The following is a 13,234-nucleotide window of genomic DNA, read 5'->3' as shown; positions in this document are numbered from 1 at the left end:
ATATATATATATATATATATATATATATATATATATATACACAGTCAGCCCTTCCTATCCACAGCTTCCACATCCTTGGATTCAACCAACTTCCATCAAAAGTATTTGGAAAAAAAATTCCAGCAAGTTCCAAAAAGCAAAACCTGAATTAGCCTCACACTGGAAACTATTTACTTAGCACTTATATTGCATTTACAACTATTTACATAGAATTTACATTGTACTAGGTATTGTAAGTAATCTAGAGGTTATTTTGGAGTATATGGAAGGATGTGCACAGGTTACATGCAGACACTACCCATTTTATGTAAGGGACTAGAGCATCCACAGATTTTGATACCAGCAGGGATCCCGGCACTAATCCCCCATGGATACTGAGGGACAACTATATATATATCAATGTTTCATTTGCATACAGATTTTATTGTATCAACCACTTAATATATTTAATATGATAATGACTACAGCAAGTGATGAGCTTTACCTGAAACATCATTGGTTCTGTGGCAGATGAAAAGTTTAGACTTTTAGATAACTGTATTTCGGGGTCATATTTTTTCAAATAGGCCTTAATCATTACAGTTTTTGCAGTTCCCTGCTCCCCCGTGAGTAAAACAGCCTGCAATCGTAGGATAATCATGTTGAAAGGTGTTATAAGATGTTTAGTTTTAAATATATTAAGGTTCTAGTAGCCATTCTTTCATTCTATAAACTAATGCAACTAATTTTTGATTACTTTTAAGGATTAGACCTACATCAAAATAAATCCTAGTGGAATTAAAGATTTAAATGTAAAATATATGCTATAAAAGTGCTGGAAGAAAGTGTGGGTGAGCAGTCACGTAACCCCTGGAAGGACTTTGTAAGCAGATACCCACTTTCCTTAGCACGCTGGAAGTCAGCATTTCAGGGAAGATTGAGTTGGAGTGAATCTTGGGACCTGGAGTTCATTTGCCAAATAGGTTTCCCTGAAATGACACCACCTCCGGCCCCTTGTACTTTAATTTTTCCACCAATAGGTGTAAAAAGGGATGTGTTTCTTACATGGTTTGCAATCATCTAAGAAACTGAAAACTAAAATATTGCCTGCCATGTCAGTAAATGAGGATGTTGCAGCCATCAAGCCATTACATTACAGCCACCCAGACGGTGCACCCTGAGGAGACTCAGGAAGAGAAAACACAGGATACTGGCCCCAGATAGCTGAGGTGCGTACCAAAGGGATTTCAGTGAGCCCAGACTCTTGTATCTTCCCATACCCAGAAAAGCACTAAATTCCTTAACTTGAGATATCTGGGGTTTTTTTCATTAACGGTAATTCTTTGGTGCTCCAACTACCTGGTCTTCTGTTGCAAAAACTTCTGTATATTCTGGCTTCCCCCCACCTGTCTTGCCTCTTTGGAAGATTTTTCTCAGTGCTACCTGAGATGCTGTGTCCCAGGCTTGAAGTCCTAAGAATGTCCACCAAATAAAACATAACTCTCAACTTTTAGGTTGTGCGTTTTTTTTCAGTCGACAAAACTAACAAACTTACTTTATGCTGTTTTGCAATGGTGTCTACCAAAAAATTTGTTCTAACATTGTCAACATTTGGAACCAAAATTGATGAATATTCCGGAACACTGTCAGTTGGATAATAATATGGCTGAAGTTTCTTATTCCAATGCTCCCAATCACCTAAACAATAATTAAAGCTGATCTTAATAAAACTGCATTCTTCAGAAGTTATCTCAATACAAAACACAAGTGCTATAAACAATTAACAGAAATACATAAACATTTAAAACATTTTTGTAAAACACGTTAACATATCTGCTTATCTAATGTATGTGGCATTGGATAATTTAAATTTGTTTTTGCCTCTTTACAAAGTCAGCTTTAAATTGCTAATTATTTATCCAGAGAGATCTTGGTCTGAAATGGAATTACAACCAATAACATGTTTAGTATCTAATAGGAAAATCACATTAACTAAAAGGATGGGAAAGACCAAAAAAGGGATTGTAGATTACTGGACATAGGATGTTTGCCATGAGAAATGGGAAAAAATAAACCTGGCCCTAAAACTAGTGTTAATAGAGTGCCCAGATTCCTGACTTATAGTCACTGCTAATTTACTGACTGATATTATTGTTATAACAATTATTGTAAGTGCATTTCATCAATTCTAAGAAAAATATTTTATTTACATTTTATCATCTCTGGAACGCTCCTTTCAATCTATTATGTCAGAATCGCTGCTGGCTATGCAAACTTGATGAGAGATGTTCATACTTTTGCCATTTAAATTGAATGACTTGCATTGTTGGTATTGCATTCTTGAATTTAACTGCCAGTTTAAAGATCTTCCAAAAGATACCATGATTCAGAATTGTACCAAAAAAGTTACTGTGTATACAGAATGCATGGAAAGAGAGCAGAGGAGCACACATTTGATAGTAGCAAAGCAAACATTCACCACTGGGGGAATAACCTCAATGTCAACTTTCCTTGCAAATTACAGAGTTCTATGGTTAAGTGCATGTTTAACTTCTAAGAAACTGCCGAAGTGTTTTTCAAAGTGACTGTATATTGTGTACCGTTGTGTAGTTAGCAAAGTGGATATACTATTGGATGTGAGAGCTCCACTTGTTCCACATTCTCTCCCATATTTGGTATTAGTAACCTTTTAATTTTAGCCATTAAATTAATTAGAATTTAGTCATTCTAGTGTCTGTGTAATGATTTTGCATTTCCCTGATGACCAATCATGTTGAATATCTTTTCATGTGCTTTTTTCACCATTCATAAATCTTCTTTGGTGTAGCATCTATTTAAAATTATTGCCTATTTAAGAAATTTGGATTGGCTGGCCACTTGTTATTATGAATTGCAAGAGTTCTTTATGTACTCTGGATAAAATTCTTTTATCAGATATATATTTTTCAAACATTTCTTCCCATTCTGTGGCTGGAATGGGAATTTTATTTTCATAGTGACTTTCAAATAGATTTTAATGAAATCAGGATGTATGAGTGCTCCAACTTTGTTTTTTAAAAATTGATTTGGCGGCTTCCCTGGTGGCGCAGTGGTTGAGAGTCCGCCTGCCGATGCAGGGGATGCAGGTTCGTGCCCCAGTCCGGGAAGGTCCCACATGCCGCAGAGCGGCTAGGCCCTTGAGCCATGGCCGCTGAGCCTGTGCCTCCGGAGCCCGTGCTCCGCAACGGGAGAGGCCACAACAGTGAAAGGCCCGCGTACCACAAAAAAAAAAAAAAATTGATTTGGTTATTCTAAATCCTTTACATTTCCATAAAGTTTTATAATTCAGTTATAAATTTCAACCAAACAAAGTCTATTGGAATTCTCACTATGATTGCACAGAATCTATAGATCAATTTGGAGAGAAGTAACATCTTAACAAAACTGAGTTTTCTGATTTGTAAATGTGATTTAGCTTTCCATTTATTTAGGACTTCTTTAATTTCTCTCAGCAATTTTGTGGTTTTCAATATACAGATCTTACACATATTTTGTTAAATTTATCCCTATATATTTCATTTTTTGAATGCTATTTTAAATGGTATATTAAAATTTCAATTTGTTGTGAGCATGTAGAAATACAAAGTATTATTATATATTGTTCTTTCATTCTGTGACCTTAATAAACTCATTTACTAGTTTTTCGAGGATGGTTATATTATCTGCAAATAGAGATTTACTTGTTCTTTTCCAATCTATAGGTATTTCATTTGTTTTTTCATGTTTATTTATTTACTGTCTTATTGCACTGGCTAGAACCTCTAGTACAACGTCTAATAGAAGTGGTGAGAAAGGAATACTCTTGTCTTGTTCCTGATCTTGGGAAGAAAGTATTCAGTCTTTCACCATTAAGTATAATGTTAGATTTTTTGCAGATATTCTTTATCAGAATGATAAAGTTTCTATTCCTAGTGTACTGTTTTATCATGGAAGGATGTACAATTTCATCAAATGCTTTTTAAAAAAAATGTTTATTTATTTATTTTGGCCATGCCAGGTCTTAGTTGCGGCACGTGGGATCTTTGTTGTGGCATGCAAACTTCTTAGTTGCGACACACAGACTCTTAGTTGTGGCATGTGGACTCTTAGTTGTGACAGGCATGTGGGATCTAGTTCCCCAACCAGGGATCAAAGCTAGGCCCCCTGCATTGGGAGCACAGAGTCTTACCACTGGACCACCAGGGAAGTCCCCAAGTGCTCTTTTTGCATTGATTTAGAGGACTATATAATTTGTTTGGTTTTTACTCTATTAATATGGTGACTTACATTGACTGGTTTTTAAATGTTAATCCAACCTTCCATCCCTAGAATAAATACCCACTGGAACTCAATATGTTATCCTTTTATATACTATTGAATTTCATTTGTTAAAATTGTATTAAGAAATGTGTGTCAATATTCCTGAGGGATAATGGTCTATAGTTTTCTTTTCTTGTAATGTCTTTCTCTGTCTCTGGTATCAGGACAACACTTACAAACCCTTATAAAGTGGGATGGGAAGTGTTTCTTCCTTACATTTTCTATATTTTGGAAGAGTTTATGCAGAATGAATTGGTATTATTTCTTTCTTAAGAATTTGATGTACTTCACCAGTGAAGTCATCTGGGCCTGCAGTTTTCTCTGTGGGAAGGTTTTAAACTATAAATCAAAAATTTTTAGTAGATATAGGGATACTTAGGATATCTATTTCTTCTTGATAAGGTTTGGTCGTTTGTGTCTTTCAGGGAATTTATCCATTTCATCTACATTGTCAAATGTATTTTCATAACATTGTTTCTAATATTCACTTCTTATTTTTTAATGTCTTTAGGGTTTGTAGTAATGTTCCTTCCTTCATTCTGAATCATGGTCATTTATGTCTTCTCTTTTTTTCCCCTGATATCTCTGGTAAGAGATTTACGAATTTTATCGATCTTTTCAAAGAACCATCTTTGGATTGGCTCTAGATTCTAAGAGAATTCATAGCTAGATTTAAGGGTGCATTTAACTGTTAGTTTCTTTTAGGGAGAGGTGAGCTGGGCCCTACCACACACAGGAGGCTAGGGGGCTGAGGTGACAGCACTGGACTTTGCCGAGTCTGCGACGTGTAAGTAGGATCCCATCTGCTTGGTTCATTCTCTGCTTATTCTGACATTTCCAACAGAGAAGTTCTAAGACTGATCTGTCATGAGCATTAATTACCATGCTTTGCAACATGAAGAATCTGTGTTCTCTATACTGCTACCCTTCCTCTTCAAGTAAGAGAAAATAGATGCTGTAAGAAGTGTTGCTAACTTATTTATGTTAGATTTCACTGAGACCACTGCAAAAGGAGGAGAAGTCAAGAGCCTCTGTAACTGTTCCCAGCCTGGCCCATATGCAAAATCCTACTGTTCCTTGCATATATGCCCTTTAAAAATGGTATTAGCAATTATGTTATTCATGATTGGTTTAATATTTCCCCACAGAAGAGTTTACAGAGTTTATCTTTTTTCCATTAAAAAAAATGTCATTTTATTTCAGGTATAAGTCACTGTGCTTACCATAATCAGTAACATAAAACTCATACATGGTTTGATTCGTGCCCTTAGGTATTTCTGGTAAGTCTAACTTGCTCTCATGATTTCGTAAAAAGGCTTCAAGCTTGTTTCTGCTTTCCAATTCCAGAAGGGCTCCTAAACTCCACATTAGAGCAAACACAAATAATTTATGAAGATGTTCGACACATGAAACGCCACCTTCTTCTTTGGAGGGAATTAAACCTTCCAGAAGATTGAGAGACTGAAAATATTTAAAATACAATAAAATAAAGGTTTGTATTTAGATATTTTAAATAAACATTTAAAAACAATAATAAATTTAAAAGGAGAGAAAGAGAGAAGAAAACAAATATATCTCCAGATATTGCTTGATCAGTGTCCTACAGCTAGCAGCATTTAGAAGAAAGGCCATTGTGCTTTAGGCAGACTGCATGATCTAGCAGAAAGGATGCCAAACTGGGAATCTGGAGGTATCCCGGCTCATGCCACTAACATCTCTGAGTCTCAGTTTCCTGATCTAAAAAGCAAAAGGCCTAGACTAGATGTTTCCTAAGGTAGCTTCTGGTTCTAAAGTTTGGGTATTCCAAATTTTATAGATCAAAGATTTTATTTATTTTAACATGTTGTAAGGCTCAGCAAATTGTGCCCCAGGGGCCAGCCACCTGTTTGGCAAATAAAGTTTTACTGAAACACAGTCACACTCGTTCATTGTGTCTGACCGCTTTTGCAATGCAACTGAAGTGCTGAGGGGCTGAGACAGAAAGTTGTGCAAAGTCTAAAACATTTATTTGCCCCTCTAATAAAAAGTGTGCCAAACCCCATATGGCATCAGAAAGAAATGTATCTACAGTAAGATATCCTTTGTCTTTCATAACAAAATTATTTCAAGATAAGATTTGCACTTAATGTGGGCCTCACGTATCAGTTCTAAGCTACCCACCCTCCCTGACTGACATCCCTTACACTAAGAGAGAATCAAAGCACTAGAATGGGATAATGAGAGATCACCTATGGACTAGAATCAGGAGAGCCTCTGAAAAATCTATGATTGGTTCTGTTTCTTCCAAAGACTAATAAGAAAAACAGAAGAGGGGGAAAAACATAATTCTACAAAATACTTGGAGAATTGTTCAAAGGTTTTCCCTATCTAATATGTGTAGTAAATTTGCAAAGCCAAGACTGCCACCCAAATTTTCCTGCTTGCCACCAGCTCTTTGTTGTGCTTTTCTGTAGAACTTCCAGCTTTATTTATTTAGTCTACTCTCATATTTGGACACTCTTTCTGGGAAGGTTATACTAAGCTTGACGATGGGAAAGATAGTTCATTCCTCTTCCCCTGACAATACCGCCCTGGGAAGTGAAACTCATGAAGAGATGGCAGTACGAGCGTCAATAAGATCTTTCATAGGAATCAAACTTCTCAGAGGCTTCACTTCCACGTCACAAAAGGATTCTGATGGACTGCGTGAATTTTCCATTTCAGATACCTCTAAACTGCAACTGAGTGGTGTGTGTGTGGGGGGGGTGGAAATCTCACATCTAAGTCATGAATGTACAAAGAAAACAACTTACTTGCACAATATAGTTGCATTCTAAGAGTTGCATTTTTGGACTGAGGTTCAGTTTCATAAATGTATATATATCCTCAAATATTTTATCATACAGACTTAGGAATACAGAAGCTTCCTGTGTAGTACGCTTCTTCAACCACGCCTGCAGCAAAGAAAGAGAGTCTCTGTTTATAGGAGAGTGAGACGTGGAAATACACTGAACGCGCTTCTGTGGGTCTGTCGTCCCCACCTGCAGTATTGGCCTCCAGCTGAGAGCAGAGCTGCTGATGTAGACCATGCCCATCCTAGAAACCGTGGCCGGAGAGGCGTTCTCAATATTGTGGACTTCAAACAAAAGCTTACAAGTAGGGGCCATGGGGATGCGATCTCCATTGGCCAGTGTGAGGGTTTTGTTGTCATCCAACACGGAATTTAAGTTCTCGATCCAAATGGCATCAACAGGGCCGTCTAAAACGAGGAAAATGTTTTCACCTGCCAATAATGAAAACAGAAAATCACTTTTCACCTGCAGATAATCAAAACAGAAAATTAAACCAATACTGTGTTATTGATAAACTGGCAGGGGAAAAGAATGATCACCAGAAAAGAGTTTATGTGTACCCTTTTTAGCTTTTAATGTTTTTCTCCACAGAGTAGAAAAAATCCCATCTGTCCAATCATTGGTCGCCGTGTCCAGTCTGCCAAACATCTGAGGAGCCGTAATAGCTTTTGGATTCATTCGCATTTCTCTATGAGGCCTCCCGCATTCTGTTAGTGCCTTCATCAGGATTGTTATAACGGTTGTCTTCCCAGAACCACTGGGCCCAAGAGTCATCAAACCATGGCGTACCAGAGACGTCTCATATAACTACACAATGAGATAATCAATTGAAAAATGTAACTTACGACATTCATAGAAATTTTGTGCAGAAATTTTAAAAGCTTTAAATAGGCTTTTCATTAAAGTAACTTGTTCACTATTTAAAAGAAGAGAATATGCCCCCCCAAAAAGTTTTTTTTGTCTTCCTAGAGGTGGATAGCAAATGAGCAGCACGTTATAAAACGATATAAGTGATAAAGCAATGACAATGTGGAACTTTAATTACATTTTGGAAATAATTAATTCAGGACCTAGTTTTGGGGTCTCAAACTACTGTTCCTTGTGATTTTAGTTTGCTGATGCATAAGGAGCAGTTTGTGTGGTGATATTGCCCCCCGGTGGTAGAAAGCAGCAATACAAACTAACTCAGCCAAGACCCAAGTTACACACACACCAGCCTTCTGATTCCCCAGAAGCACGGCTCCAGGTGAGGATTCCTGTGCAAGTGAGTGCTCACCAGGGAAACTTTTAATGGAGTAAGGGAAGCAGGACAAAATGGGGAAAGGTCAAACAAGGTGTGATTGAGGACAAAATCCTGTAGCAGGGAGACTTAAGACTGGCCCTGCGGGGCACTTTGGAACATAAGTTACACCTCTGTGTTTGTTCCATCTGGAAGCAGGAGAGCTTGACTTTCCTACTACATCACCCACAACTCCTTAACTAAAGAAGGTTGTTTTGGGAGCAGGGGAAAATAAACTCCCATGCACTGCCTGCGCTTTGTGCCTGCCAAAAAATGTGGGGTTGGTGAACCCTCCTGCAGAGAGTGGTATATATATGTGGGATTGGAATCACAGTTCTAGAAGCGGGGGAAGGGGTGCATGGATATGGTAAAAGAGATTCAAGAAGACATAGTAAGAACATGGACAGTGTCTACTACAATATCCTGTCTATCTTTTCTTTTAATAAAAATAACGATTCAAAGGTCTCACAGCTGATCAGAGGTAAAATTTGAGTTATTCTCCTCACATTTTAGGTAGAAATGTATTACCTCTGTAATCCATAGTTTAAAAGCAGCAGAGGTACTGGCCATATTATACTCAACAGTCATGTGTTTGACATTAAATAAAAACACAATATTCTAGTGCCCCACCAAATGAGGTGACTAAGATTTCAGTACTCAATATACTGTATACATATCACATGTAAAATGACGTTTTCCCAGAAATTTTTTAAAAATGTTTAATGGTTTCCAAAACATAGATGATGAAAAACACTTTGATTTTTTCCCTATATATTTCCTTGTAAGATTTGGATCTGTCTGATACACTTGAACTGCTTACAATGTGGCAAGAAGAGTAAGTTAAAAAAAGAATCGTTCTTTTTCAAAAGCAGTTTTTAACGCTCTGCACAATTTCGGCATCTTCACTTTCCAAAAGCCCTGGAAAATACCCCCAATGCACCAGGCTCGTGGGGATTTAATGCAGCATCGCTGCTACAGCTTCTTGGCTCTGCTTGGTAAAATCACTGGTAGGTTGTCACAAGGATGAAATGTGACGGACAGAAACACACCAAGAGACACAGGCAAAGGATTGAGTTTAGGTGTGAACATGCCCACACACAAAGCAGGAGCAAAGTACCACCCCCAGATTCCTCAGGCTCCATGCCCTACGAAGGCCCCCAGCTGTGGGAGATGCTGCCCGACTGGCACAAGAGCCAGCTGGGTCATTCCATCTCCCTGCGTTTTTATAACCTACTATCCCCTCCCAACTGTTCTCGAGATTCTGGTTACCACCTAACCTAACCTCATCAGGTGCAAGTAACTTCAGTAACTGCTTGATTAGTATAAATCCACACTAACATCCCTGGGACCAACCCCTCTCACTGAGGACTCTTCTTGCAATGATGTGTTTTAATTTAGTTTCAACGTTTACATTCAGTAAGACTAACTTCACAAGTTCTTCTCCTCAAGTGACAATCTTTAACAACACCCACTGAGCATCATACTGATAACAGATTAAAAATGTTTTACCTGCACAAGCTTGAGATTCCAGGGTGGGTGGTTAATCAAACCTTCCAGTTGAACCTGGTTGGCTACTGCAGCTTGCAGTTCCACGTAAGTATTACTATCTAGTTGTAATCCTGGAAACAGGTCATTGATTAAGCTGAGGAACAGGGGTTCATCTTCATCAATCTAAGGTGGCAGAGAACAAATTTACTCATTCAGTCAACAACGAAGCTTGTAGCAGACGCTCACAGCACTTATCACTTCATGCCCAGAGAACCATTTTATTACTCTCCTAGCCACATGTGTAGGCCCTAGTACTTTCTCCCAAACACCACCACGGAATCCACATTACCTACAGCATTGCACCCAAAGTTCCCTGGCATTCAAGGTCTTCTCCAGTCTACTGCTCCAAGGTCTGATCTCATTTCTTTATCCTATGAATGTTCTGCTTCCCACAGACAGGTATATGCACTAACCTTAAAAACATGCAAGTAATGGTTCCAATCCCATGAGAAGAGAGTATTAATACTTCACTTAAATTAGGCAAAGATCTGTAACCCTGCATGTCTGGCTCATCCAACACTGGCTGGAAAACTGCACCAGAGCAGCGTTCAGTCTCTCTTGAAACTTGAAAGCAGCAGGTTGGAGTAAATGGACTCCAATCCTTATTTACCACATCTTTAATACCGAGATCGCCCCATGCCCAACTGCTGACCCCCTCTGAATTTTTCCCATTCTCTGGTGGGGGAGGGTCTCCGGATACTTTCTGGAACTCTCGTCTAGAAGTTTCAGGAGTACCATTATTAATGGAGGCAGTGAGCTATACTCTGGAGGGAGCAGAGGATTTAGCATCAGAAAGTCTCGTGGACTTTTGTTCCAGCTTATCAACTGACTGTGATTATGGGTGAGTCCTACACACGTGCCTCTCCCATAAGGAAAATGGCACCCATATCCCCCAGAGTGGCTGTAGGACTCAAACAAGACAATACCCCTGGATAGGTTTTGTGATAGTCATGAACTACACAGATGTTAGTTGTTAGTTTTGTAACTAGAATGCGAGCTCCTAAGATCCATTTCTTTCTCAACCTTGTACTCCTAGGGCATGGACATGACATGTAGCATACAGAAGCCCCTGAATAAAAGCCACATGAACCTGTCCGTCAACCAGTTTAAAACAACCTGGCTGTAATTGTGACAAGCATGAAATCGGTGAAATAATTACTATAATCTCTACAGCAAACTTTTAAGGCATATTTGGAAAACAGAAGTGGTGTTGGTGTTTTGGGAGAGACATAGCTAAGCTAGTCACATACAGAGAAAGCAAAAAAAAGCTTTCATGGTTCCCTATGAATCCAGATTTTCATATTTAGAATCTGTGTAACATTATGAATAATGGACTGACATTTGGAAGCTGCAGCCCACTGATGAAGCCTGTTTCATGGCACACAACTGATAAAAGGATGTATTTGCAGCCCATGTGGGTCATACAAAGCCATGGCGTTTTTTGTGGGGGAGGGGGGTTGCCTTCCTCTGAAAGCTCAGCTCAGTGGTAACTTCCCTGCAATTTTTTTTTTTTTTTTTTTTCTGCGCCCACACAGCATGCGGCATCTTAGTTCCCCAACCAGGGACTGAACCTGTGCCCCCTGCAGTGGAAGCGTGGAGGCCTAACCACTGGACCGCCAGGGAAGTCCCACTTCCCTGCAGTTTTTAATGTTAACAGCTTCATATGAGCCAACCCCCACTTGTCAGCCAGGTCGAAATCCTGAAAGAGAAATTAATTCAGAGAAGAAAGATACCAATTTAGAAAGGTTCATATCTCTTAGTCCTCTCATGACGGTGCTTAATTCACTCTCTTCTGGTCTGGCTCTTTTTTGAGATCCAAGTGTCCTCAGTACAGATAGAATATTTCTCAACCCAAAGTCATAATGAACCTAAGATGAGAAAAGAAAGAAAAAAGATTATTCAATTGAAAAATTCTAAATGTAGCCTCACTATGTATTACATGTAGATATTCTGATACTTATACACCATAGTTTTGGAGTGGCTGAGTGGCAAAGTTTTATTAGCTCAATTCTCCCGTCTTTCCTTTGACTGAAAAATGATCACTCCTCTGGAAAGATCAAGCTGTGTGATACAGTGTTCACACCTTAAGTATCTTTTGAGAACAATACAGTCTGATAGTCTGAGTGGCAACCATTTAAAATGCATGACCAACAGGTTACATACTATGTGATTCCCTTTATGTAATATTCTTGAAATAACAAAATTATAGAGATGTAGAAAAGATTAGGGCTACAAGGGGCTATACGGATTTGGGAGAGAGGTGAGTGTGGCTATAAAGGGGTAGCAGGAGGGAACCTTGTGGTGATAAACAGTTGTGTATGTTGGCTGTGGTGGTGGTTACATGAATCTACACGTTTGCATAGGACTACACACACACAAACACACACACACATGAGCGCATGAAAAATTGGTGAAGTCTTAGTAATTTCTGTTTATTGTACCAATGTCGATCTTCTGGTTTTGTTACTGTACTATAGTTATAAGATGTCAACACTGCGAGAAGCAGAGTGAAGAGTGCACAGGACCTCTTGTACACTTCTTTGCAACTTCCTGTGAATCTGTAGCTATTTCAAATTAAGGAAGTTTTAAAAATACGTAATTAGGGGGCTTCCCTGGTGGCGTAGTGGTTGAGAATCCGCCTGCCAATGCAGGGGACATGGGTTCGAGCCCTGGTCCGGGAAGATCCCACATGCCGCGGAGCAACTAAGCCCGTGCACCACAACTATTGAAGCCCGTGCACCCTAGAGCCCGTGCTCCACAACAGGAGAAGCCACCGCAATGAGAAGCCTGTGCACCACAACGAAAAGTACCCCTTGCTCGCCACAACTAGAGAAAGCCGGTGCACAGCAACAAAGGCCCAATGCAGCCAAAAATAAAATAAATAAATAAATATTTTTAAAAAATAAAATAAAATAAAAATACATAATTAATAGGTCAAATTAATTATAAATATACTTTAGAAAAGAGTCAAGGAATTTTTTAACTCCCTAATTAGCATGTATCAAGGTAAAATTGCAAAGTTAAAAAACAAGTTTTCTGCTAGGAGGAAAATAGATATACAAAGTTACCTGTTTAGTAAGTTGCTCTTCACAGAGTTTGTAAAGTACATAAAACTTTTGAGCCAAGATAACATTTTCAAGAAAACCACAGCTTGCAAGTTTAACTCGCATAATGATCTGAAAATTAATACAGTGAGATTTTTCAACTTTAGTGAAAAACAGGTAAAGAACATAAACTGTATTATGCTTTTAAATCCTGA

At 38.6% G+C, this 13,234-nt stretch overlaps 1 protein-coding gene across 1 annotated transcript in view; it reads right to left on the bottom strand.

The window, feature by feature from the left end:
• DNAH8 (dynein axonemal heavy chain 8) overlaps positions 1–13,234 on the bottom strand; it is a 330,122-nt gene that overhangs the window by 157,085 nt on the left and 159,803 nt on the right. Inside the window, exons 47-55 of the mRNA XM_027127141.1 lie at positions 13,044–13,151; positions 11,709–11,843; positions 9,937–10,098; positions 7,709–7,955; positions 7,338–7,579; positions 7,110–7,250; positions 5,541–5,778; positions 1,535–1,677; positions 485–619 (exon numbers count right to left, since the gene is read on the bottom strand). Of these exons, the coding sequence (XP_026982942.1) occupies positions 485–619; positions 1,535–1,677; positions 5,541–5,778; positions 7,110–7,250; positions 7,338–7,579; positions 7,709–7,955; positions 9,937–10,098; positions 11,709–11,843; positions 13,044–13,151 (1,551 nt within the window). The remainder of the gene's footprint in view (positions 1–484; positions 620–1,534; positions 1,678–5,540; positions 5,779–7,109; positions 7,251–7,337; positions 7,580–7,708; positions 7,956–9,936; positions 10,099–11,708; positions 11,844–13,043; positions 13,152–13,234) is intronic.

Source organism: Aethalodelphis obliquidens, unplaced genomic scaffold (assembly GCF_003676395.1).
Source record: "Aethalodelphis obliquidens isolate GAN/ISIS:26980383/991018 unplaced genomic scaffold, ASM367639v1 scaffold31, whole genome shotgun sequence".
Classification (NCBI taxonomy): Eukaryota; Metazoa; Chordata; class Mammalia; order Artiodactyla; family Delphinidae; genus Aethalodelphis; species Aethalodelphis obliquidens.
Note: the sequence above shows the minus strand (reverse complement) of the source record. Positions and strands in the feature narration are given on the sequence as shown.